Genomic DNA, 22948 nt, shown 5'->3' with positions numbered 1-22948 from the left:
GCGCTGATTTCTATACATTTGGCGAGAAGTGTCGATATTAACTCCAGCATTGATGTGTTTCATCCCAGTAGAGTCATATTATTTAGATTTACAGCTCAACAACACATTTAAATGCGCAGTACTTCTCTGATAAATACCAAGATGCCGGAAAGGATAACTCTCAGTATCTTATATATAAATAAATGCACACCTGCACAGACTACACGTGCAGTTCTGATATTTAAAAAAAAAAAAAAAAAATGTAACATTTCTCATAAAAACCTAATCCCTCATCTTCTGTAGCCTACTTATGCAGCCATTTTCATACATTATTTCTCTCTTTATGGACTTCCATCAGTGTATATTTCATGTAAATAAGACTGAAGAATGCACAATATAGACTGCTTTGAGTTAACCACCATGTGAAAGCGTTCACCTCACTAATATTTATTAATATGCCTTTTTAAATGTTTTGTTTTCTAATATAGTCAAAATTGTGCATTCAAAAATAAACACAAAACGTTATCAAAAAATACTTTTCACATATTAAATGCCATTTTGACCCCCCAGCATGCACTCTGTAACATAATCTAGATTTTATTGTTGTTGTTATCATTATTAATTATTAAGACTAAAGGAAACATGTGTGCTCATTTATTTCCAGCAGATGGAGCTGAAATGTTGCTCACTTTTTTCCCTGTTTGCTGTTCATATTGTGCATTTCAATATCAGAAATGCATCCCACAAAACAAGTCACTTAACACAAAAGTTGCATTTTCACTGTAATAAAAGGGTAGTTTAATAGTAAAAATAATTATTTACAGCCATTTTTTTTAAAAAAAGAAGAAGACTGCCTCATCTCATCCTTTTTTTTTTTTTTTTTAACAGAAAAACAAGTTAACTAGCTGCTGCATCACATAAGAGTGGAAGAAATTGAGAGGACGGTTTAGCTCCACCTCCTCTCCTCTCCAACAGCAGTGGAGCTCACAAGGCCACAGATAAACGGGTAAAAAGAGACACATAATGGGACTATTAGGGTGAAGATTATTAATCTACCTGTTAAAAGCAAGTGTTAGAAGAAACTCAGTGTGCACAGTTTCCAGGTCAGCTATTTAGATGCCCCCCGATAAAAGACTTAGAGGTGAGAGAATCACCAACAACATAAGGAGTCACCCTTGGGAGTCGATGAATGGCAACACCACGTTTAGTTGACGAATTATCTCGCTCTGGAGCAAAAACTGTTGGACAGATGAATAAACAGACGGACCACCAAAGCTATTCTTAGGCTTCACAGCTTCAAAGGAAGAAAATAAATGAATAAAAACTTGTATTCATTCCACTATGGAGCAGCCTCTGTCTCCCCAGCCTGATAAGTTGCTTGTGTACAATGTGCAGAAAGCTCTATTTGATGTGTGCTGGGTCCAGGCTGCTCAGCTAAAGGCACTCATGACTCTTTCCGGGATAAGCTGTGTACGAAAGCTTTTTCAGTCTGTGTTTTGATATGTAATAGAAAAAGGACGGGCAATCTGCTAGAAACAAGAATCACTCAACGGCAAATGTAGCATTCATGCATCGTTTGGTACAGCCTGTGTCAAAAAAACAGGACAGATGATTATTTGAACACTAAAACTAGATATATTAAATGCCAGGACTTTGGCAGGACAATGCTTTTTAATCAATGTTTTTTTATTATGAAGCGCAATCTTGATTTTATGTTTCTAACTGAAACATGGTTAGACTAAAAAACAATGCAGCTGTTTTTTTTAATTGTGGCTACCCCTCCCAACTTCAGTTTAATGAGTCTGACTAGGATAAATAAGAAGTCGCCATAATGTTTAATAACTCACTCGATGCAGATATCTTATGAAAATGTAGATTATTTTGCATATGTGGCTCTTTGTCTTAATGTCTCCGCTCCAGCTTTGTTCCTAAATATCTGGTTACTGTGTAACCTTCTTGGATGACTTTACTGAGCCGTGTCTAACTGTGTTTTATTGTTGGTGACTTTAACATTCATGTTGACAGCCCCTTGGACAGAGGCACTAAGCATCAATTTCAAAATACTACTGTTGGTTTGTAAAGCACTAAATGGTTTAGGACCAAAATACCTTTCTGATCTTCTGCTATGAGCCACCCAGACCCTCGGGTCTCCTGGTACAAATCTGCTTTCTGGCCCGAGAATCAAAACTAAACATGGAGAAGCAGCGTTCAGTTTTTATGCACCTCATATCTGGAAAACTGTATGTCCGCTGTAACTCTCTTTTATACCTGTTTTAATATAATTTAGCTGGCAATAGTACTACTACTACTACTACTACTACTACTACTACTACTACTACTACTACTACTACTACTACTACTAATAATAATAATAATAATAAAAATCTTTTCCATGGAACTTAAATTTTGCTAGTTGTTTCAAGGACACTTATATATTGGCATATGCTTGCTGCAATGATATTTTATTTTAAATATATTTTATTTAGTGTGTTTCATTATGTTCAATACAAACATTAAAGATTAAAGCTTATGGAGCAGGACACACTTATTATTACTTATTTTTAGTACATCCTTTCCAGCATGTACAGTATATTTATTAGTCTTTGCCCACTGCCTGTGGGATGTGTGTGTATATATATATATATATATATATATATATATATATATATATATATATATATATATATATAAAGCTGGTTTACAGGTGACAAATAGTGTCATAATGAGGTCATAATGGGATGCACCCCTCCCTCTCCGCCTCTAATTGGTCAGCCTCTGACAGGATTACACGAGTTTCCTCAATTGAACACAGAGAAGTTAAACGCTCGGACAACCTGCTGTGGACTCTCGTGCGTTTGGCTGGAAAAACAAACAAACAGACCCGACCACAGTTACTTTTCTACGACAGTCGATCAAATGTGTGTAAGTGGCATTAGTCGGTAGGTCTGCGCTGCTGTGATCACCGGATTAAATGGTTTCTCTGCTGATGGTCGCTGCTGCTGCTGCAACCACACTAATGACTAATGAGATTTCTTAACACACGCCTGCATTCTGGAGAATCTGCCCGTCAAGTTACTTTAATTTAGACCACAAGTCGTCACAATGACTCGGCTTTTCTGGGATGCAATTTTTCTCATAAGCGGTGAGTAACTAATTTTGCAGAAAAAAATGTGTTTTTTATTTGTGTAATGTCTCATTCTGACTTGTCATTTTATATTAAACATTACTATACATTTAATAAAGTTCCTCAGCATTGTCCCCTGTTTGAGTACATAAGGCTATTAAATAATAATTCACTTTATGACTTATATAGCCCACTCAAAAGTCAATTACTTACATTAAGGAACATTCTATTTTAAGTATTAGACATTTTCTGAATCGTTATATTCAAATATGCAAATGAGGCATTGTCTAATGCTTACTGTTACTGAAGTGAAGAGAAATCTACTGATACTGACTAAATTTAATAAAAACACCTAAGTGTGCATTTTAGATATTTTCTTTCCATTAGTCTGCAAGAAGCCATGATATTGAAGAAAAAATCTCAAAATTGATTGTGCATGAGAAAGAAAAAATGTTTTTACCAGAAGTGTCACTCTGGCTTTATAGTTTTATCTATACTAATCTTATAAGGTGCCCTGACTTTACTGTGCTCGATCGTGTTTTGGTTATCCTCTATGGTGTCACTGGTTCTAAAAAGATGCTTTTAGTGCTCAATGTATTTTAACTAAAGTTTTATTTTATTGATTTCCGTGTTAAAAAAGGAGAAAAAACAAAAATATTTCTTAGATTATTTCATTTATACCACAAACCACCCTTCCTGAGCATGTCTCTGTGATTGCGTGTCTTCACAGGACCTGCCGTACTGTATGTATTTATAGTGCTTTGGTCTCATCCTTTTAGTGGATGCTTGACCCTGTTACTATTGTTGGGTTCCAGTTACTCAATGAAGCATCAATATCACATGATCATACCTCCAGGGGTAGATTACTTAACCCTCCAGCTGTTCAATCACAATACAGTAATGTGTATTTATATTCCCTATAAGGTACTTTTAGTACGTCTGTGGTACTCAATGGTGAACTTTTTGTTATACTTGTTATTATGCTTTGATGTTATTTCTATATACTGTATATAACGGCTGTTTATTTTCCTACTCTACAGGCACCCTCTTTACTTTTGGAGCAGGGCCGAGCAATTCTACAATTATTGAAGCAAGCATTTCCATCGATACAAACTCCACTGCTGCTCCGAACGCCTCCACCAGCAGCTCGGCAACAAAGAGCAACAGCAGCACAACTATTGCACCTACTACAACGACCATCCCTCCAGTTAAAAGTAAGTTTCATGTTAGAATTTAAGTGATGGTTCAATCTAAAAAAAAAGGTATTTCACATTCTCAAATGTTCCCAAGACCATGATCGACTCTCAATGCAGTGCTGCTTCCACCGCAGCTGTTCTTAATCTGCATTTTCTCACATCAGGACCTTATGTTTATTTCCCTCTCTACAGGTTCTGTCTTTACATTTGGAGCAGGATCGAGCAATCCGACAGCTATTGAAGCGAGCATTTCCATCGAGACAAACTCCAGTGCTGCTTCAAACGCCTCGACCAGCAGCTCTGCAACAACCAGCAGCAGAAGCGCAACTATTGCGCCTACTACAACAACAATCCCTCCAGTTAAAAGTAAGCCTCAGCACAGTCTTGTTATGTCAAGATGCATGGGAAAGTTTGGCTCAGATTGGTCAAACCATCTCCAGTAAAAGAAATCACTGTGTCCTCATTGCAGTCCTTGACCCACCCTCACTTCAGCGTTGCCTCCCCTGCAGGACTTCTCCACTGTGAAGCTTCCCATTCAGCACATGCAGACAGTGTGGCGCTCGCTGATAATTGATCCTCTTTGCGGGAGTGAGGGCAGCAATTGTGTAAAATTAAAGACTATGAGCAGAATATACACAGGAACACATAATAAATACTTGATTTATTTTGAAATACTGTTAATTTCTATTGTTCAGAATTTAATAGAACATCCGCTGTGGCTATACCACTGCTGCACTAACATGTTTTTTTTTAAAAAATAACCAGGGCACTTCCACAAAAACTTTATTTTGTGGAAAAACAGTGAGCAAAATTAGAGAACAGTAACCAGTTAACTGTAGTGGGTCGCTTAGCCATAACTTTGTTGCCAAGGATTTTCCAGAGATTCTCTATGGGGTTTAGATCTGGAGTCTGGGCTGGCCACTTCATTGTTTTAATATTCTCAGCTTCAAGGAACAGCTTAACCTGTTTTACAGTGTGACGGGGGGCACTTTCTTGCATGAAAACTGCAGCTGATTGGGAGACGGTTGCAGTGAAGGTATTGCATGTTGCTGAAGGAGGTTCACATAAACATTTGCATTCACACTGACATGTAGCTGAACATGAGGCCCAACTCCTGCTGCAGAAAACAAACCATGACATGATATTGCTAAAGTTCATTTTATCTGGGTCTGATGGGAAACATTATGTTTCGTGCCAGACTGAACCCTAAGAATCTAAAGAAGTCAGTTCAATATGGAGGAGGAAGTGTCAAAGTCCAGATCTAAAACCACTGCAGTTACCGAACTTTGGAAGAGACTGAAGAAGAACGGACCAAGATCAAACCAGAGCAGTGTGAGAAACTAGTGATGTCCTGTGGGCGCAGATGTGCTGAAGTCATTCAAATCAAGGACCTCTACACTTCCTGTTCATTTTTGAATCCTATAACCCTCAGAAAACATTGTTTAAATCTTCTCTTCTGACACAGTGGTTACTCTTCTCTATTTTTGCTCACTGCTTTTTTCACAAAATAAAGTTTGGTTGAAATGCCTTGGTTATTTAAAAAACATGCTAGTAGAGAAGTGGCATAGCCAAAGCAGATATTCTATCAAATTCTGAACAATAGTATTATTATTAAGATTTGATAATTTTTTCCTCAAATTTTTCTCTCCAGTGTATGAGCAATATATTCAGCAATATCACAAAAGCTGCACCTACGGTATTGAGTTATATGATCTGAAAAGCACCTTGCGCGCCCTAAAGGCTGGTTTCTGTCTCAACGTTCCTCTCGTTTGGCTGCCAAAATCACATGGAAAGGGGAATGGGAGAGGGGTTGGTAGGCAGATGCCTCAGGGACAACGGAGGGCTTTCACAGAGTCTGAAAGAAGGAGACAATACATGTAGGCTGCGATCCAAAAGCCCATTTACCATTGGAATGGAGTGTGTGACGAAGGGCTGTAATGCAGCTATCTGTCTGCAAGTTCATCCTCCTTCCCACCCTGGGTGCAACACTGTGCATCTGTTTCGGCTGCTCGGGGAACACTTACTTTAGTTCAAGTCAGTTATGTAGGAATTTGTCTGACTGTACAGCTTACGTGGTAGAAATGTCCTGCTTTGTCTGGGTGTTCGTTTAATCACATATTTTTTTGTCTTGTTTTGTCAGCGTGAAAACTGAGACAGTTGCTTGAAAAAAGAAGACACTGTAATTAAAGGCTTTAATTTCTGCTAAAGGCATATGTCTGCAGGGATGTGCTCTCTCGATGTGGGTTGAGGTTTTGTTTGCAGCGTCTCACCAGGACTTTTCTTGACTCTAATTGTTCCTCACAGGTACAGTGAGAGATGTAAGCCACCACAAATCCACACGCAACTGGTAACAAAAGGCTTCAGTCTACCGTTGGTGGCGTGGGTGTCAGCTTTAGGATTTAGTACATGCTGTTGTTTCAGGTCTCTCTAGGCTTAGGCTATTTTTAGATTTATGATATTCACCTGTGTCATGTTGTGTGTGTGCTTGGAATATATTTCATATTAAACTTTAGGGAAGAGTTCACGCACTGAAGCACTTGGTTGATGGGTTGTTTTTTTGAATCTACCGCCGTTTCATGTCACCCATCTAAATATTAGGAGATGGTTTCAGAGTGAAATATTAGTCATTCCCAGTGTTTCAAAAACCTACATATGTCGCTCTGAAAATGTCAACAATATCTTGTCTTACAACTTCACAGAGTTTGTGGCGGCGGCTGTTCGGTCTCACTTTGATGACTGTTCAGACTCCCACCGCCATTTCTGCTTCCACGGCACATGTCGCTTCCTGATATTAGAGGAGACGCCTGCGTGTGTGTAAGTTGTGACTTTCTTAAATATAAAATGTAGACGAGAAAGCTGATAGTTTTAACAAAGCAGCATTTTACTAATATAGGTGAAGTTACTGAGATGAATGAAATCTTATAGGCTGCCCTGTAAAGTCATCGCAATGACCCCATTTCACATTTCTAAAAGGTTACACCCACTTCTACATTTCTTTTAGAATTGATTTAAAGGTTGTTTTTTTACACACATACAAAGCTCTTATTGATATAGCACCATCTTATATTTCAGACTACTTTCAACCAACGAGCCCTTATGTCCATGATGCTGCTATTTTACCTGTTCCTAAAGTAACCCACAGAAACAGTACTACGGATACTACGCTCCAAGACGAAGGATATTTGAAAAAAAGAAATAATTGAAGAACTACTTATACAGGCAGGCATTTAGTTAATGTAATACATTTTAAAAAAATATATTTTTCTGCTTTACATCTTTTATTTCTCTCCTTTTTATTTTTAGTTTTTAATGAACTTATTTATCTTTTTGCATTGTTTGTCTACTGTGTTTGAGCTTTAAGTGATGTGATATAAAAGCTGCTATACAAATAAAATTATTATTATTGTCATAGGGTTTCTTATTTGAAGAATGTGCACATTGACCTTTATTTTTGACTGGGCTTTGCAGAGGAGTGAGGTCTGACATTATGTTGGAGCTAACTGCCGATGCCATCCCTCAAAAGAGACATTAGCGAAGTCAGTTGCAAGAAGGCCGGTCGGGGAGATTGTGGTTTCTTGAGAAGCAAAGTAGCAAATTAACCATGTAAACCACATTTCACAAATCGGTGTCTTATTTTCAAAATGATTCATACAGAAAACATGTGCTTTGACATCAAATCTTTAATCATTTTAATATATTTAGTCTTCAATATAACCAGGTGCCTTTAAATCATGGCAGATTAATACCATAAATAATTATAATGCATATCGATACCATAGACTGTATTAAAAATGGAGGTAGCATCTCTGTTGGGCTCTGTTCTCTCAACTTGATGCAATTGTACTCGCCTACGGGAGCCGCCATCTTGGGGCCATCCAAACGAACAAGGGTATTTTTGAAATCGTGTGTTTCTCTGCATGGTTTGGCCTTTCATTCACACGTAACCGCAGTTGTTGGCTCCTGAAACCGAAGTTTTTTGTAACCAGAGTCCAGGGTGAACTTTTTCAAAAGGTTCGGTTTCAGCAGTGTCGTGTGGACAGGAAAACCGAGGAGCAATTTTTTTGTCGACATTGTTTGACGGCACACCGTGCGATGGTAAGCAGTCAGTTGTATCCATGGAGACGTGTGGAACACTCTGGACGTGACCAGCTCACGGAGTCGGAGACCGAGCCAAAATACTGGTGCCAACTTATCAGCACTTTGTGTTTGTCTCATACAACAACTACCACATTGTGCTGATTTTAAATTCATGAGTGACAGTGAGAAGTAACTCAACTTCGCTGTCAGTCCACATGAAGGAATCTGCCCAGCCTCGGTTCACCATTGTTGTTTTTCTGTTATGATTTTTCCAGCCTTGTGATTGGCTCAAATGGCCTTACTGTGGGGAGTGCAATCGCCACCTACTGCTTTGGAAATTGCATGACATTGTTTGAGGTGGATTCTGCGGTTTCATGTGGACAGGTATATTTTTTTTTAACCAGCATGTTCAAAAATACCCGTGTTCGTTTGGACTAGGCCTTTGACTTCGCCTCTTTTCCTCTTACCAAAAAAGGGCATTGATTTGACGTTGGGGGAAGGGAGATACGTTCATCTGGCTGACGTATACCTCTGAGGAGAAGTGAGGGCCAGCAGCTAGCTGTAACTCGTGAGGCTGCGCCCCTACTTATTCATAAAATAAAAACTAGCATGGTACAAAGAAATTCACCCCCTCAGTGTTGTCATGGAGATATGACCTAAGCATACAGACTAGAATGTTTTTTGTACCAGGCCTTAAAAAGGATCTGCAGTTTTTGGCACTTCCTTATTGGATCAACCAGGAAGTCGCTGTGGTGGGGGCTTGGTCTATATAGGTTTACTTTCAGTGTCCCTGAGTGAATCTTGAATTGTAGCAGGTATATTATTTCTCAGGTACATAACATCAACATGGTTAGACCGAAATTAGAAAGAACATGATTAAAATTGACTTTTACAAACAACTGCAGGTGTTGGGACTGATTGGAGCCATTCATTTTTCGTCCCTGTTGCAGGTGTCATCCAGGCTTTGTTGGGATGAGGTGTGAGCATGCAGACCTTCTTGCTGTGGTAGCCACTAATCACAGACAGCAGACCGTTGCCACAGTGCTTGTGCTGTGTGTGATTGGGTGTGTTCTCATCATGGTGTTGTGTACACTTTTACAGTAAGTAACATTTCATATTGCACATCTTTATATATTCACCTAATACAGTGTTTAGGATAACAATCATTCCTTTCATTGGATTCAGGATTTTGAGTAGTTGAGTCTTTTCTTGTGCAGTTGCTGGTGGAGGCAGGACTGTCGCAGGCGGAGCCACGCACACCACTACATCTCAGAGAAGCACGGAGCATCCGGCCATCCTTCTGAGAGTGGTACTTTATTTATGTTATACACATTTAGGTATGAGGCTGGTGGTTTCTATTTTTTTGGTTGTCGGCAAATCTCACGTTCTCACTACTTTCTAACTTCCCTGCTCTTTCTCTCAGTGCCAAGCCCATTTGATCCTAAAGGAGATGTAACTCTTATAACAGCAAACAGGTCACAAAAATACATTTTCGTCATAAAAAAAAGGATTTTAAAGCAACTGGTCACTGTAGTTTTTAGCCAACTTGAAAACTCATGGGAAGGCGTATAGATAGAACCTCAAATTTCCTACGCATTTTAAGCTTTTTACTTGTCCTTTAATGTCCCATTCTTATTCCCATCTTGTCGGTTTTAAATATGTGGTTAACATTGTGAATTCAAACAAGACTGCTTGGTTAGGTTCAGGGAAAGATCATGGGTTAAAATAAGTATGTTTGTTACATAAATTAAGTTACGCATGAACGTTAAGCAGCCTAGTCAACATGAATAAGTCAACATTGATTTTTGTTTCAGCTGCGGATTAATCCACATTTGGTGCACTAGTGAGTATTTACAGCAGCAGGACGGTAAATGTGGGATTGACTAAAAAATAAACGACCTACAGTGTTTATTATAATGAAGGAACATGTCAGCCATTGTAATTGTGCTCTATTGCACAGAGGAATAACTTATAGGCTTTCGAGACATAGACACAAATGAGATTTGTTGACAGTAATTAAAATACTGTGTCAGCCTTATTCCTTAAAGGTTTTATGATCCTTAAATGAGACTAAAAAAGTTTTATTTTCCTTTTTAGTGGTTTGAGAAGACACCTTGCTGACACATGAGCTGTTTGCATGATGGCGTGTTTAGTTTTGCTCATCTGTCCGGCCATCAAAACCACAGGATTGCATCCGAAGTGGTGTTCCCATGTTCAGATAAAGCACACCTGGCCTGATGGGAAGAAGCATTATCGTCAGTGTGGTGAAGTAGGCCTGCTGGATGTGGGAACTTTGGACCTACAGCACCACAGGAACATGTTAACTTCTGTGGAAATACACGCAGAACTGAAACAGTTTGAAGCCCTGAGGATGAAGCTGCATGGGAAGAGCTCTGTGTGTCCTGAATACTGTTAAAGACTGGCCTCGAGCATGTGGGAATTGATGGACGAGGCCGTTAATCACCTGGTATGGATGTCGGATAGAAAAGGGGTTTATTTTGGGCTGCGGGACAACGATAATTTATTTAAGTCAGAAGACCCCAATTCCTACTTTTGTCTTTTAGTAACTTCGAGCACTTCATCAGAACTCAACAAGCACAGAGGACATTTTTAAGAAATTTTGTTTTTTGGGGGAAAACTGACGCTCTAAACAAGTTTTAGTGTCTGTTTTTAAATAAGGGACTCACTTCACCTGACAGAAGTAGGAATTATTAAACAAACTGACTGCTGATGGATTAAAATCTCTGGACTTAAGTCAGTAATTATACACACAGAACTTGCAGTTAATCCAATATTGTTTTGATGATTTAATGACTCCAGTATTGCCACTGGAGCTGAAATATTTGTCAGTTTTTTTTTATCATTCCTGAGCTGTACTTGAACGTGCTCATGCATCAGAGGTGTTTTAATTTGCAAGCTATAACTGTCCAGACACATCCTGGACGTCCACTTTCTTCCACAGTCCTATTGTATTGTTGCACTTTTCTGCAAGCTTGCTAAAACAAAACTGAACTTATTGTACAATTTAGTCACTTGAAAAAAGTGTCCAAACATAATGAGAGATGCCAAATACACTTCCTAACTTTGCCTGAATGAACACCGAAGGGGAGAAGCACACAGTTTGAACACATCCACCTAAGCATGCATGCTCTTAAATCACAGCTTGTATTTTTTTATAAAAGAACACAAAACACTTTTTAATGTCAAGAGTGGTCTGTTATAGCATTGCGTCCACTTTGAATTTAAATACTTTTTAAAGAGAAAAAAGCACCTCTGACGTTTACTTTAAAACAAAATATTTAAGATTTTCTTAGGAAAAGTGGAATATTAATCGGTGATGGAATACAAAATAATGAAACTGACTCAGAAATAAAGTGTGTATGCTTTGTGTCATGAAGACGGAACAAAAAGACTATGAAGTGAATGTGATGGTATTTATATGCCAAAAGACTCTGAGGGGATGATACATTTGTCTTTGTTTACACTGTGATGATATTTACATTCAGAATATGTGTTAATGTCTTTTTTATTGTGTGTAAATATCAAAAAGACAAAAATATTCAATGTGTATATACGGAGTGGATACAAAACCATCTGAAAAGTATGATCCGCTCTCACATTAACCCTTTACGTTGTCAGATTTATGTTTTCACAGTTGGAAAGCCTCTATTATCTGCATTTGTTTTCCACTGAAGAATTAAAAATGCAAGTGTGTATGTGTGCATACGTTTTTTTATTTATTTTCATCTCTTGAGTCTGTTATCTGATTCATCGCGTGACCTTTTCACTTCTGAAGCTCTTTTTTCTCTCTCTCTTAAAAAACCCAGATTTTCTGTCGCTCTGCTCCTCTTTTTTTCTCTTCCACTGAATATTTCAAGACACAGAAATGGCAACATGAAACTCTGAACCCGGGGCACAATTTAACAAAGAGCCAAACTCTTGAGTGCTTTTATAGCTGAAGGAAATGTTTCAGCCATCCTGTGCATCGCCATTCAGTTTATATATTTGTCTTTTTGAGTTCATAGAATCTGCAACCATTCATGTTAAATTGGATGTGCAAGACTACGCCACATACATCCTGTTTTTTAATTTTTTCATTTCCATTGTCCGTCATTGGGTTGACATCTTTCCTCTTAACGTGCTGCATCTCCTGTGCTCTTCCCTTTCGCTCTCTCTCTGCATGAGGAGCTTCGTTTTGTTTTACAATCCCATTATGTCTACAATTGGATTTCTGTGGAGCCCTTTAGAGCCGTCTGGCTGAGCTACTAAACCAGCTTTGAATTAAGCAGCTCTTGTGGGCGCTTCCCTAAAGATACACAATACCCTTTATCACACAAAGGAGCGCAATGGGAAACAAATTATATCAATGGGGGGAAAAAGGAAAAGGGAAGTAAATCAAGACTCTGTGTTGATTCACATTTGGTGTCACGAAGTGGAAAGACGTGTTGTCAACATCAAGAAATTCTCTTGAACTTTTTAAATCTGATTTGGACACGTGTCAATCCCTATTCCCCATAAGAGGCTGGAGCTCTGCTTTGAATTGCAATGCCATTCTGGTCTTTTTTTCCCTCTGCTTCCTCTTCTGGCCATTTTGATCCTCAGCCCAACATTCCCAGTATCTGCCTCTGACCAGATGGTTTGAAATAAGAGTATTTACAAAGGTATTAGGGTTAAGCAACCCTGCCTTGTTCTCCTTTCTGTTAAGCACTGAAACAAATCATTAGGAATGATGAAAGCTCAGAGCTTCAGTTAAAGGGTCAGTTCACCCAAATCGCACGGAAAGGTCATTTTACACTGGTAGCTGATCCTCAAGTGCAGCTTAAATTGTGTCAGTTTATACACCATGAATGAGATGTGATGAGTTTATGTCTCCACCTGGCTTAAAGGACAGGTTCACATTAATGTCTATTTCAAAATACTCACATGCCCATGTGTGCATTATGAACTCCTATACTGGAGGCTGCGGAAAGTTCTCTTCCTAATGCGATTACAATGTCAGTGATGATGGTCACAATCCAGAGTCCTTGTTCTTTGTAAAAATGCATTCTAGACTTTTTATGAGGCTTCAGCTTTTTGAGTACAATCTCCCCTTTTTGTATTTCCCTCGGACAGTTTTCACTTACTGAGATGCAGTGGAGAGGAATTTCATTGTAAAAAGCTTTGGAAACTGTACTCTTGGTTTGAATACCTCGGGCTGCAGAAGCCTCATGTTACAAGAGCTGAACTTTATATATATAAAAAAATGACATCTCTAGATTTTGAATGTTGTCCCCCTGTGCTTACACTGGAATCGTATTTGGAAGGGCCAGTATATGGACGAACAGTTACATTAGCCAGCAATGCTTTCAATGTACATATGTATTACTTTAAAACTGATTTGAAAAAATGTCAACCTACCATTAAAGTTTAATATAATTTCGTTTCTCTTTAAACCAACCACCAATGATGACAGCCTCCCTGTTCCTTTTATGGACTTATAAGCATTTAGAGCAAACCCAATTAATCTTACCTTAATTATTATGAAAGAGCAGTTATTTGTACTTTTGATTATATGTGAGTTAGGCTGTATACAAATACAGATGGGAGACAAATTAAGTGTTGATCATGCAATTGCAACATCAAGTGTAAGTGGGGAGATTTGAGGTTTCCCCGTCTCTCTCCTGTCTTTTCTATTATTATCAACGACCCACCAAATACTTATAAATGACATTCAAGGTGAAGATCCTAAATACATTAGAGAAGAAACTAAAACTGCTTCAATCTAGGAATCCTGGTTTTGATACATCATGTGTCTTTGCAAATCCATACAAAATTATTCAGAGTGATCACTTTTATACAGTAATGAAACATGTCTATCTTGGTGGAACTCTTTCATGTGAATCATGTGCATGTTGATTGTTGATATTGAAGAAGGCCTGAGGGAGGAAATGGCCAGAGTGAGCAACACTTTCCCCGTAGTTTAAGTCTAATTCCAGTGATCAGCACCTTGGTGTGTCACTTTTATATATTATGGCCTTAGCAGTCTCGACCAATCTAATCACCTTTGGGTTATTTTGATGCTCTCCACTGACACTAAACAGCACAAAGTTATGTCTTTGGAAGCAAATGTGTTCCTGCAGTAGAGTTACACTGTATGCTTGTTTTTGTTTTCTTTCTTTAACTTGTCACCCATCTGCATGATGACAACTTTTGTGTCACTTTTATTAGTTTTCAACTCTATTTCCCCATGTATTTATGTGTAAGCGGCTAATGGCAACAACTTTTTTGAAATTGGTCCAGTATTGAGCACAAGCGTTGCAGGCCTACTGTAGTCTTTGTTTTTTCCACTGACAGGCTCATATTGTTATTGTAAGTGTCTGATTACATTGTGCTGGAGAATGTTTTGATGTAAGCACTTATGATAGTAGTGTTTTTAAATGCCAACTGTGTAGACTTTACTAAGACAGATTCTGTACAATTAATTGATATTTATTGCTCCCAATTTATTTATAGTAAGCCTGTGAATGTTCTCATTTGTCCAGGTCATCGTTACCCCCAAAGCAATTTAAGTCAAAAGCAACTGGACTTGGTTATTTGTCTAAGAAGATGATTCACCTCTCATCCAAGAGGCTTCCTCAGTTCATGTACGCATCTGACATCTTTATTTACAGTAAAAGTCCACAATAATTACACGCTGTATATATAGATCTTATATTACAATCGATGGGTTTTTCACTACAGATTTCTGTCAGGAGCAATTAATTTGAGGTCTAAAGTGCCCACTCAAGTCAACAAGGCTTCATCCCAGAAATTAGTACCTTAGAAGCTTTGCACTTGAGCCCACGGCTGTTTGGCATTAGTCCATGTGCAGCAGAAGCCGTGACGGCAGCTCCTCCAGGGAGCTGAGCCGGTGCTCTTGAGGAACGTCAGGCTGGTTATGCTTGTTGTGTCTGTCTAACAGGAACCCGTGGATGCCCACAGACCGAGAAGCAAGGTAATCGTTCACATAGTGGTCCCCAATATGAGCTACGCTAGCAGCCGGTACTCCACTTTTCTGCAGTGCCTGATCAAAGATGGCTGAACTCGGCTTTGCGATACCTGCTTCCTCTGACGTTATCAAAAAGCTGAAGTGAGACAGCAGGCCACAAACACGTAAAATTTCTTCTAGGCGGCTATCAAAGTTTGATACCACACCCAGCTTCAGTCCTAGAGAAGAGCAACTTTCCAGGATCTTCTTTGAGTCTGGAAATACCTAAGAGAAAGTGACAATATACAGTTGTAAGTTAACATTTTCTGTGCAACAACTTATTATTCATCCTATGAGTATGCCACAGGTCTCCTGTCATTTACCTCCCAGTTCTCTGCATTGCAGAAGTTATGATAAAGGTTGTGAGCCATTGTATTTAACAGGGCTGGGTCTTGTACCCTACACTGGAAGAAAGTGTCCCGCACCACCCCCATCCACCAAGACTCTCCATCCAGGCCCTGGGTGATGCCGTAGTTTGGGTATCTGCTGGAATGATGTCGATATGCCTGGAGGAAAGCAGCTTCGACCTCCACAGGTCCCAGGTTCAAGCCCACTCGTTCAGCCTCCTTGCAGTACTGCTCTCCCACAGATCCACGCACCTTCAGCAGGGTGTCTTTCACATCCCATAGCACCCAGCGCAGAGGAGCTCGCATTACACCTACAGAGAGAACACCACACACATAAGACAGATTCATGTCTCAGAAAAATCTGAGAAAACTGTTAAGTAAACGTTTCCTAACCAGGTTGTTTCTATGGTAATGATTCAGATAAAAGCCCGTTTCTAAAATCATTGATTAGTCACTATAGCGCAGAGTAATACTGTTGTAGTACTGTAGTACACATTTTGAAAGTATGTCCACATTTCTAGTGTTAATTATCAAATCCTACAGTGAAGTCAATTTTTTTTAAGCCAATGTAAGGCAATGTAAAAAGTAGTGTACCATAGTTTTTTTCTCTCACAAGACATTTTGACTTGGCATTGTCATAAATTCACGTGCTACTATTAACAACATCTACCCTGCCTAAAGGACCACGATATGGTTGTTTTCAATAACTCTGTCTGCTAAGACCATAGGTTGAAGAGAGTCTAATTACCAATGAAAATGATAAAGTGGATAATTGTGATAAAAAGTGATATAGCCTGTCACAGGAAAACACCTGTGTGGGGGAACCAGGGATTTGTAGTGGGTTGCTGTATTATTCAGGTGACCTAGTAAATCAGTACAGTGTGACAGTAAACCAGCACTCACGATACCACAATAACCCTAAAACTGAGCAGCTCAATGGAACTCAGCCACCTCTGCTTTTACACCTGTGCTTTTACACTGACATATTAAAATGACTAGAAAGGCTGAAGTGACAGAGAAGCAGACAACCCTGTGTTATGCTAAGGTCAGATTATCACCGAGGGGTTAATTTTTAATCCGACACACACACACACACACACACACACACACACACACACACACACACACACACACACACACACACACACACACACACACACACACACACACACACACACACACACACACACACACACACACACACACACACACGTTGACGTCACTTAACTACAGGTTGTCGTCACTGTCGTCGTGGTTACACGTTCTGACCAGTAAAACGCTGACCAAATATCGTACCTGGCTCCCTTAAATGTCCTTGCAGCCTACGTTCACACTTCTAGCTAATGTTAGTTAACGTTAACTGATTTAAGGTAACGTGACAGAGTTTGTTTGCACATGAGGATATGTTAGAAAGCAACTCTCAGCAAAAACAACAGAAATTGCGACAGTTAAGACGTACCGTGTCAAGTCTTTGAGGACCAACGGTTGTAACAGTCCGCAGTGTGTCTTCTTCTTTGAGTTTATTGACGGGTCGCAACACCAACTTTAAAGGTGCATACCGCCACCTACTGACTCTAGTATGTAGGGCAGGATGTAGTTTTAACCCTTCTGTCGCGTCCTGGTAATATCTGACTGATTTCCTACTTTTATCAATCACAAATATTGTTTTTTTTAAATACATGTGATCGTCTCAAGGCCGTATGATATCCTCCACACTAGGCATCTGAACATATAAAAATTGATCACCTCTTTCACTGAATTTTGAGTGGTTTGGTCAACTTTGTATCACCTGTGGTGTTCCCGGTCAAAAATGACTGCCATAGGAAATTAATGGGTGACCCTAGATTGTGTTCATCCATCAGATAATACACAACCACAAATCCATAACCAACACACATGTTCTGCACACAGAATACCGGCTTCATCAGACAGACGCTACACAGTCCCCACTTGCAGGCTGAACCACTTTAGGAATTATTTTTTCCCCACCTCAATAAGAATCCTAAATGCCCCCAGGGTTTTTTTTTGTATAGTATTTTTTGTGCAGTTTCCAAGTCCTTATTATATAGGACCGGCAGGGAATGGGGTGAGAGAGAGAAAGAGAGAGAGAGACATGCAGCAAAGGGCCGCAGAGTCGAATCCGCAGCCTCTGCCCCGAGGACCCCAGCCTCCCCACATGGGGCGACCGGGTGCCCCAAATGCCCCCAGGGTTTAATACAGCGGGCTGGGAGGTTTATGTTACGTAAAGCAGCTTTATTTGACAGCATTGGTGTCCAAGACAAATTTCCCTTCAAGGATAATAGGGTGTATCTTAACTTATCTCAAAATGTATCATATCTTCCCACAGACCTCCTATTTTGGATACAATTTACAATTTATGTGTCTATTCTTCATATATACACAGCAGTGAGTAATGTAAACCAGTAGTCTGAGACATTGTTTATAGCTTAAAAGGGAGTTAAATAAAATTTGGTGATGATCAATGATTTTTGTGTTAATGTAAGAGCAGTTAAAACAGGCCGGAAGAACCAAAGTAAGGGGGGGAGAAACGAACACAAAGGTTAAATCATATAATAATAATAATAATAATAATAATAATAATAGTAATAATAATAATAATAATAATAATAATAATAATAAAGACACAAAACAAAAATAAACAATCAAACAAAACTAGTCTGTCGTCGTCTTCTTCTTCTGCTTCTTCTTCTGCTGCTGCTTCTTCTTCTTCTTCTTCTGCTGCTGCTTCTTCTTCTTCTTCTTCTTCTGCTGCTGCTTCTTCTTCTTCTGCTGCTGCTGCTTCTTCTTCTTCTTCTTCTGCTTCTTCTTCTTCTGCTGCTTCTTCTTCTTCTTCGGAGGTTTTTATGGCAGCTGTTGCTATGGCGACTGGAGCGGGATGTGGTTGCAGCTCTGCCGATTTCCATTCCTCTGTAAAATCTTCCCAGCGACTCTCTCGTCAACTATCTTCCGCCTCTCCCATTCCCCCAACCGCATAATACCGTTACTTATTTATTTATATATTCTGGTGTCTCCTTCACTAACTGGCTTTTCTCTTAATCTGTAATCTTTTTTTTAATGTTTTTATTTTATTTCCATTGGTATTTATCTTTTGCTTGCTCATTTGACTGTTTTGGTCCTTTAAAAAAAAACAACAATGTTATCATGTGAAGCACTTTGTGAATTTGTCTGTGAAAGATGCTGTATCGAATAAGCGTATTATTATTATTATTATTATTATTATTATTATTATTACTATTATTGTTATATGGTTAGTAGTACTGCCTGTCATACATCCTGGACAGAAGGTGGCAGTATGTTCAGAAGGTAGCGACCATTTGCCGGACATGTACGCATGCGCGACCATCACCACGCACATGCAGTAAAGTCAAGTGGAGCAAAATCAACCGTAAACAACCTACTGTTACAGGTGAAACAAGTCTCAAGAAGTGTAACCTAGTATGATTTATAAAGAAGCCGACTTGACCTCATGTTACTAACTAAGAATGGCAACTCCAGCGGCTCGGATGTTTCGGAGGTTAGAGGGCATGTTTTGCGTGTACAAACCCTCTGGTGTCCATTGGAAACAAGTGCGGGACAGCATCGAGACAAATCTTATGAAAGGTGAGAATAGCATACTTTTAAAAACCTGTCCCATCAGACACAATTACACTTCTGTCTGCTGGGGCAGTGAGGCACGATGCTGCCACTGTGCAGATCAGCCTTAAACAGCGGGTCACGTCGTCTTTAACCTTGGTGTTACTGTTGACCCTGTCTCCTTTTAGGTTTAAATGATACACCGTCCCAGCCACTTGCTCGGGAGGTCCGCTTCTTGGCACTCCCAGTCAGTGAGAATGAAGCACCCAAGGGACTCACGCTGTCTGCAGCCTCTGTGCCAGTACTGGCCAAGCACTCTCTGGGTATGTGTCCACTCCCCCGTTTAGCGTCTCCTGGGTCTCACCTGCTTATTGTTTATACACATCACCACACAAGTCTCACCATGTTGATCTGTCTGCTCTAAGAACAGACTAATACGTTTTAAGTCATGCTACAACTTGTTACAATTCTTACCAAATTGCACTCTTGTTTATTGTTGTTAAATGATTTAGATTCACTATTTTTTATAGTAACATTGTTATGTTTTCGGTTTGGTTTGTATTATGTAAAAAAAACAACAACAACTGGCCATATTGTTATTGGTGGAAGGCCAATCCATTCCCCTTGGTGAAGGTCTGCGCTCTCCGAGTGCCTGTTTAATTATCTGATTATTGTAATCGTATTTCAGTCAGGAGGGAATTTATTTAGAGTGAACAATATTTCTTAATGACAAAGTGCCCGATGAAGAGAAATATTAATTAGACTCCACCGTTACATATATGTGCGGGGGTGGTGATGTCAGTCAGTTCAGGACTGAATGATATTTAAATGCTGTAGTTATGTCTGTGCATAAAATAAAATGAGTGAATAAAATGTGGTTCTTCTGTTTGTTTTTTAGTGACTGGACCTGAATTCCAGCACATTAAAGTTGGGGTCGGACATCGCCTGGATTCATTCTCTTCTGGTGTTTTGGGTATGTTTTTGGGGCTCAATTCGACCCCATTCAGTGTTTAACATCTCTAAATACATGGTTGACATCATTTTTTGTCTAATTTAAAGGCACCTGGAAAACCTAAAATTGGCATGATTATATTTTTTTTCATGGTCCTGTACACATACTTGTCACATCAGTGTTCCTTTGGGTCAAATTGATAATTTTAATGATTTAATCATTATTACTGTTATCGATTTTACAATAAAAATATTTAGAAATGTTTGAAATTGTTTGTTTTACCTCAGGTCCACTTGACCCTGTACGTAACACATGCTGCTGTCCTGATAGTGGAAATAATTTTCATTCCAAATATTATAAATAACACAAAAGAGGCTTAAATAATATACTTCCTTTAAAACACACAAACAAATATCCCTTGATCCAATTTTAGATCAATTGGGAAGATATTGTTTTTTCCGTATGTTTTCAAGTTCGGGTTGTACTGTAGGTATTCTGGATATAAAAGATGTTTTTTTGGGATGCTGTGTTTAATTTAAAATTATATTTAGGTCGTCAATAAATACACACAGAATACCTGACAATAAAACTTGAGGAACAACTTTGGTTATGATCATTTTCTGGATGTTTAAATTGCTGCAAGGATAAACAATGTTAGTAAAATCTGAGGGGAACAGGGGGGTTAAGAAATCCTGTGTTTAATATATGTAGTCTCTCAGGATATTCACACCTTTCTTTTAAAAAAAAAAACTTTAGTTCTTGGTGTTGGGAATGGAAACAGGGCCCTGAATGATCTCTACAGAACACGAGTCACAAGGGTAATTTATATATTTTCCTCTGGTTTTTGCATCAGCTACACTAAGTTGAAATATACGCAGGTTTGAAGCTGTTTTATATGTTTCAGGAATACACGTTGGAGGGTGAATTTGGGACTGCTACAGATGATTTCTCCCACCAAGGCAGAGTGGTGGAAAGGTCCACCTACGGTAAGATACCTCACTTTTTTCCCGTATGTTTTCAGTTTCAGATCATAACAGTTGAGAAGCAGTATTGTATCTTAAGTAACTTGATGGCTTACCTGGAAATAATTGGTTCATGCAGCTCACTACTTACATTTAAAAATGTCAAATATCCCACTTCTGTCATTTTGTAATTATAAATCATTTAATTATTAGATTTTATGTTAAATTATTGATATCTATCTATCATTCCAGTATTTTTAAAACTGTGTCTTTACGTCGTTTCCTCCATTTGAATGGAGGACAAATCATATATTAATCACCGGCCAAACAAAACTTACCTTACTGACCAAAAATCTGGCTTCGCATGAGTTATTGTGTATTTGACTGTAAAATATTCTTGTGTTCAACAGGTCACATCACGCAGGATAAACTGGAAAGAGTTTTGGCGATGCTGCAGGGAGCCAATCAAAAGGCTTTGTTAATGTAACCACAGTGAATATCCATTACATTTCTATGAAAATAATATTGATATCATATTTTTTTGCATTTAAGTTCCTCTGGACTAGTTAGTTTGCTTTTGTATCAGACCCCATGCAAATATGATCAGTCCAGAGCTAAAGTAATGGGCTAAATAATAATTTGTTGACTGTTTTTGTCTTTTTTTTTTTCTATGAAGGTATTCCAACGTAGACATGTGCTCACAGGAAGCCTATGAGATGGCTGTGCAAGGTTTACTTGGTCCAGCGGGGAAATCAGAGCCTATTTTGACAGCCTTGCGTTGCATTCGCTTCCAGCCGCCCAATTTCACTTTAGGTAAATAATCTTTAAGGACACCTAATTTCACATTTAAAAAAAAAAAGATACTGATATATTTTTTTTTCTCTGTTCATACAGAGGTGCAGTGTCTAAATGAAACTCAGAAATACTTGTGCAAAGTTGTGCACGAGATCGGGCTGGAGCTGCGCAGCACAGCGGTGTGTAAAGGCGTTAGACGGACCAGAGACGGCTCCTTTACCCTGCAGGATGCCCTGACCCATCACCACTGGACTGCTTCTGATGTTATAAAGGCCGTCAGACAATACCACTCCTCTATTAAAAAAAAAAAAAAAAAAGTATTCCCACACACGGATCAACAACAACCACCAGATGAGAGTACAACAGTCAACACAATGAAATCAGCGATGAAGCAGCAGTAGGTAGAATAAATCACCTGTTGCTTTGAGCAGCAGTTGATACACGCCACAGGACGGCTGCACAGTGGCTCTATGAGCCTGAACTTCAGATGGAAAAAAGATCAGAGAACACAGATCCTGGTGCCTAAAAGAAAATCAATCAAATCAAAATGGACACAACTCATAGTACGCTTTTTAAATTTATTTAAATATGAAAACTTCTCTCCATCCACAGAAACGCTTGCTGTGTCTCCTCTATGCATGTTCCAGTTTAACCTTTAATAAATGTTGTGCAGGTAATATTAACTCATTCCCCAAATCTTTTTTATTATTATCACAAAATAAATTGAAAAAGAACTTGACCAACATTTTGAAGACATCTTTTTTTTTGTCATCATCTGAATGATTGAGGTGATGTCAGTATCTAAAGACAAGCTATTAAACTGTAATACAAAGGGGTCAGTGCCATGAATAGAGGTCTTTGTTTGACAGGTGAAGTTAAATCAACACTCTAAAAGGTCTGTAGACGACATGAAGCA

At 38.9% G+C, this 22948-nt stretch overlaps 3 protein-coding genes across 3 annotated transcripts; 2 read left to right on the top strand and 1 right to left on the bottom strand.

Moving 5' to 3' along the window:
• Positions 1-1320: 1320 nt before the first annotated feature.
• Positions 1321-10792, top strand: tgfa (transforming growth factor, alpha; the record flags this gene model as incomplete). The annotated part of the gene is made up of 7 exons (XM_083939559.1): positions 1321-1447; positions 2267-2356; positions 6999-7113; positions 9327-9476; positions 9594-9685; positions 9800-9828; positions 10595-10792. The coding sequence occupies 7 exons, from the start codon at positions 1321-1323 to the stop codon at positions 10790-10792; spliced, it is 801 nt and encodes a 266-aa protein (XP_083795685.1).
• A 4336-nt stretch (positions 10793-15128) lies between these two features.
• hdhd3 (haloacid dehalogenase-like hydrolase domain containing 3) lies at positions 15129-17242 on the bottom strand. The gene is made up of 3 exons (XM_083938573.1): positions 17189-17242; positions 15706-16040; positions 15129-15607 (listed from the first exon to the last, which is right to left on the bottom strand). Exons 2-3 carry the CDS (start codon positions 16033-16035, stop codon positions 15212-15214), a joined length of 726 nt encoding a protein of 241 aa, XP_083794699.1. The 5' UTR covers positions 16036-16040; positions 17189-17242; the 3' UTR covers positions 15129-15211.
• Positions 17243-19118: 1876 nt separating this feature from the next.
• Positions 19119-22765, top strand: trub2 (TruB pseudouridine (psi) synthase family member 2). Its single transcript, XM_083938569.1, has 8 exons — positions 19119-19350; positions 19512-19646; positions 20222-20296; positions 21032-21093; positions 21180-21261; positions 21648-21720; positions 21914-22050; positions 22132-22765. The coding sequence occupies exons 1-8, from the start codon at positions 19233-19235 to the stop codon at positions 22431-22433; spliced, it is 984 nt and encodes a 327-aa protein (XP_083794695.1). The 5' UTR covers positions 19119-19232; the 3' UTR covers positions 22434-22765.
• The last annotated feature ends 183 nt before the right edge of the window (positions 22766-22948 follow it).

Source organism: Echiichthys vipera (assembly GCF_963691815.1).
Source record: "Echiichthys vipera genome assembly, chromosome: X".
Lineage (NCBI taxonomy): Eukaryota > Metazoa > Chordata > Actinopteri > Perciformes > Trachinidae > Echiichthys > Echiichthys vipera.
This window is presented reverse-complemented; position numbering and strand designations above follow the sequence as displayed.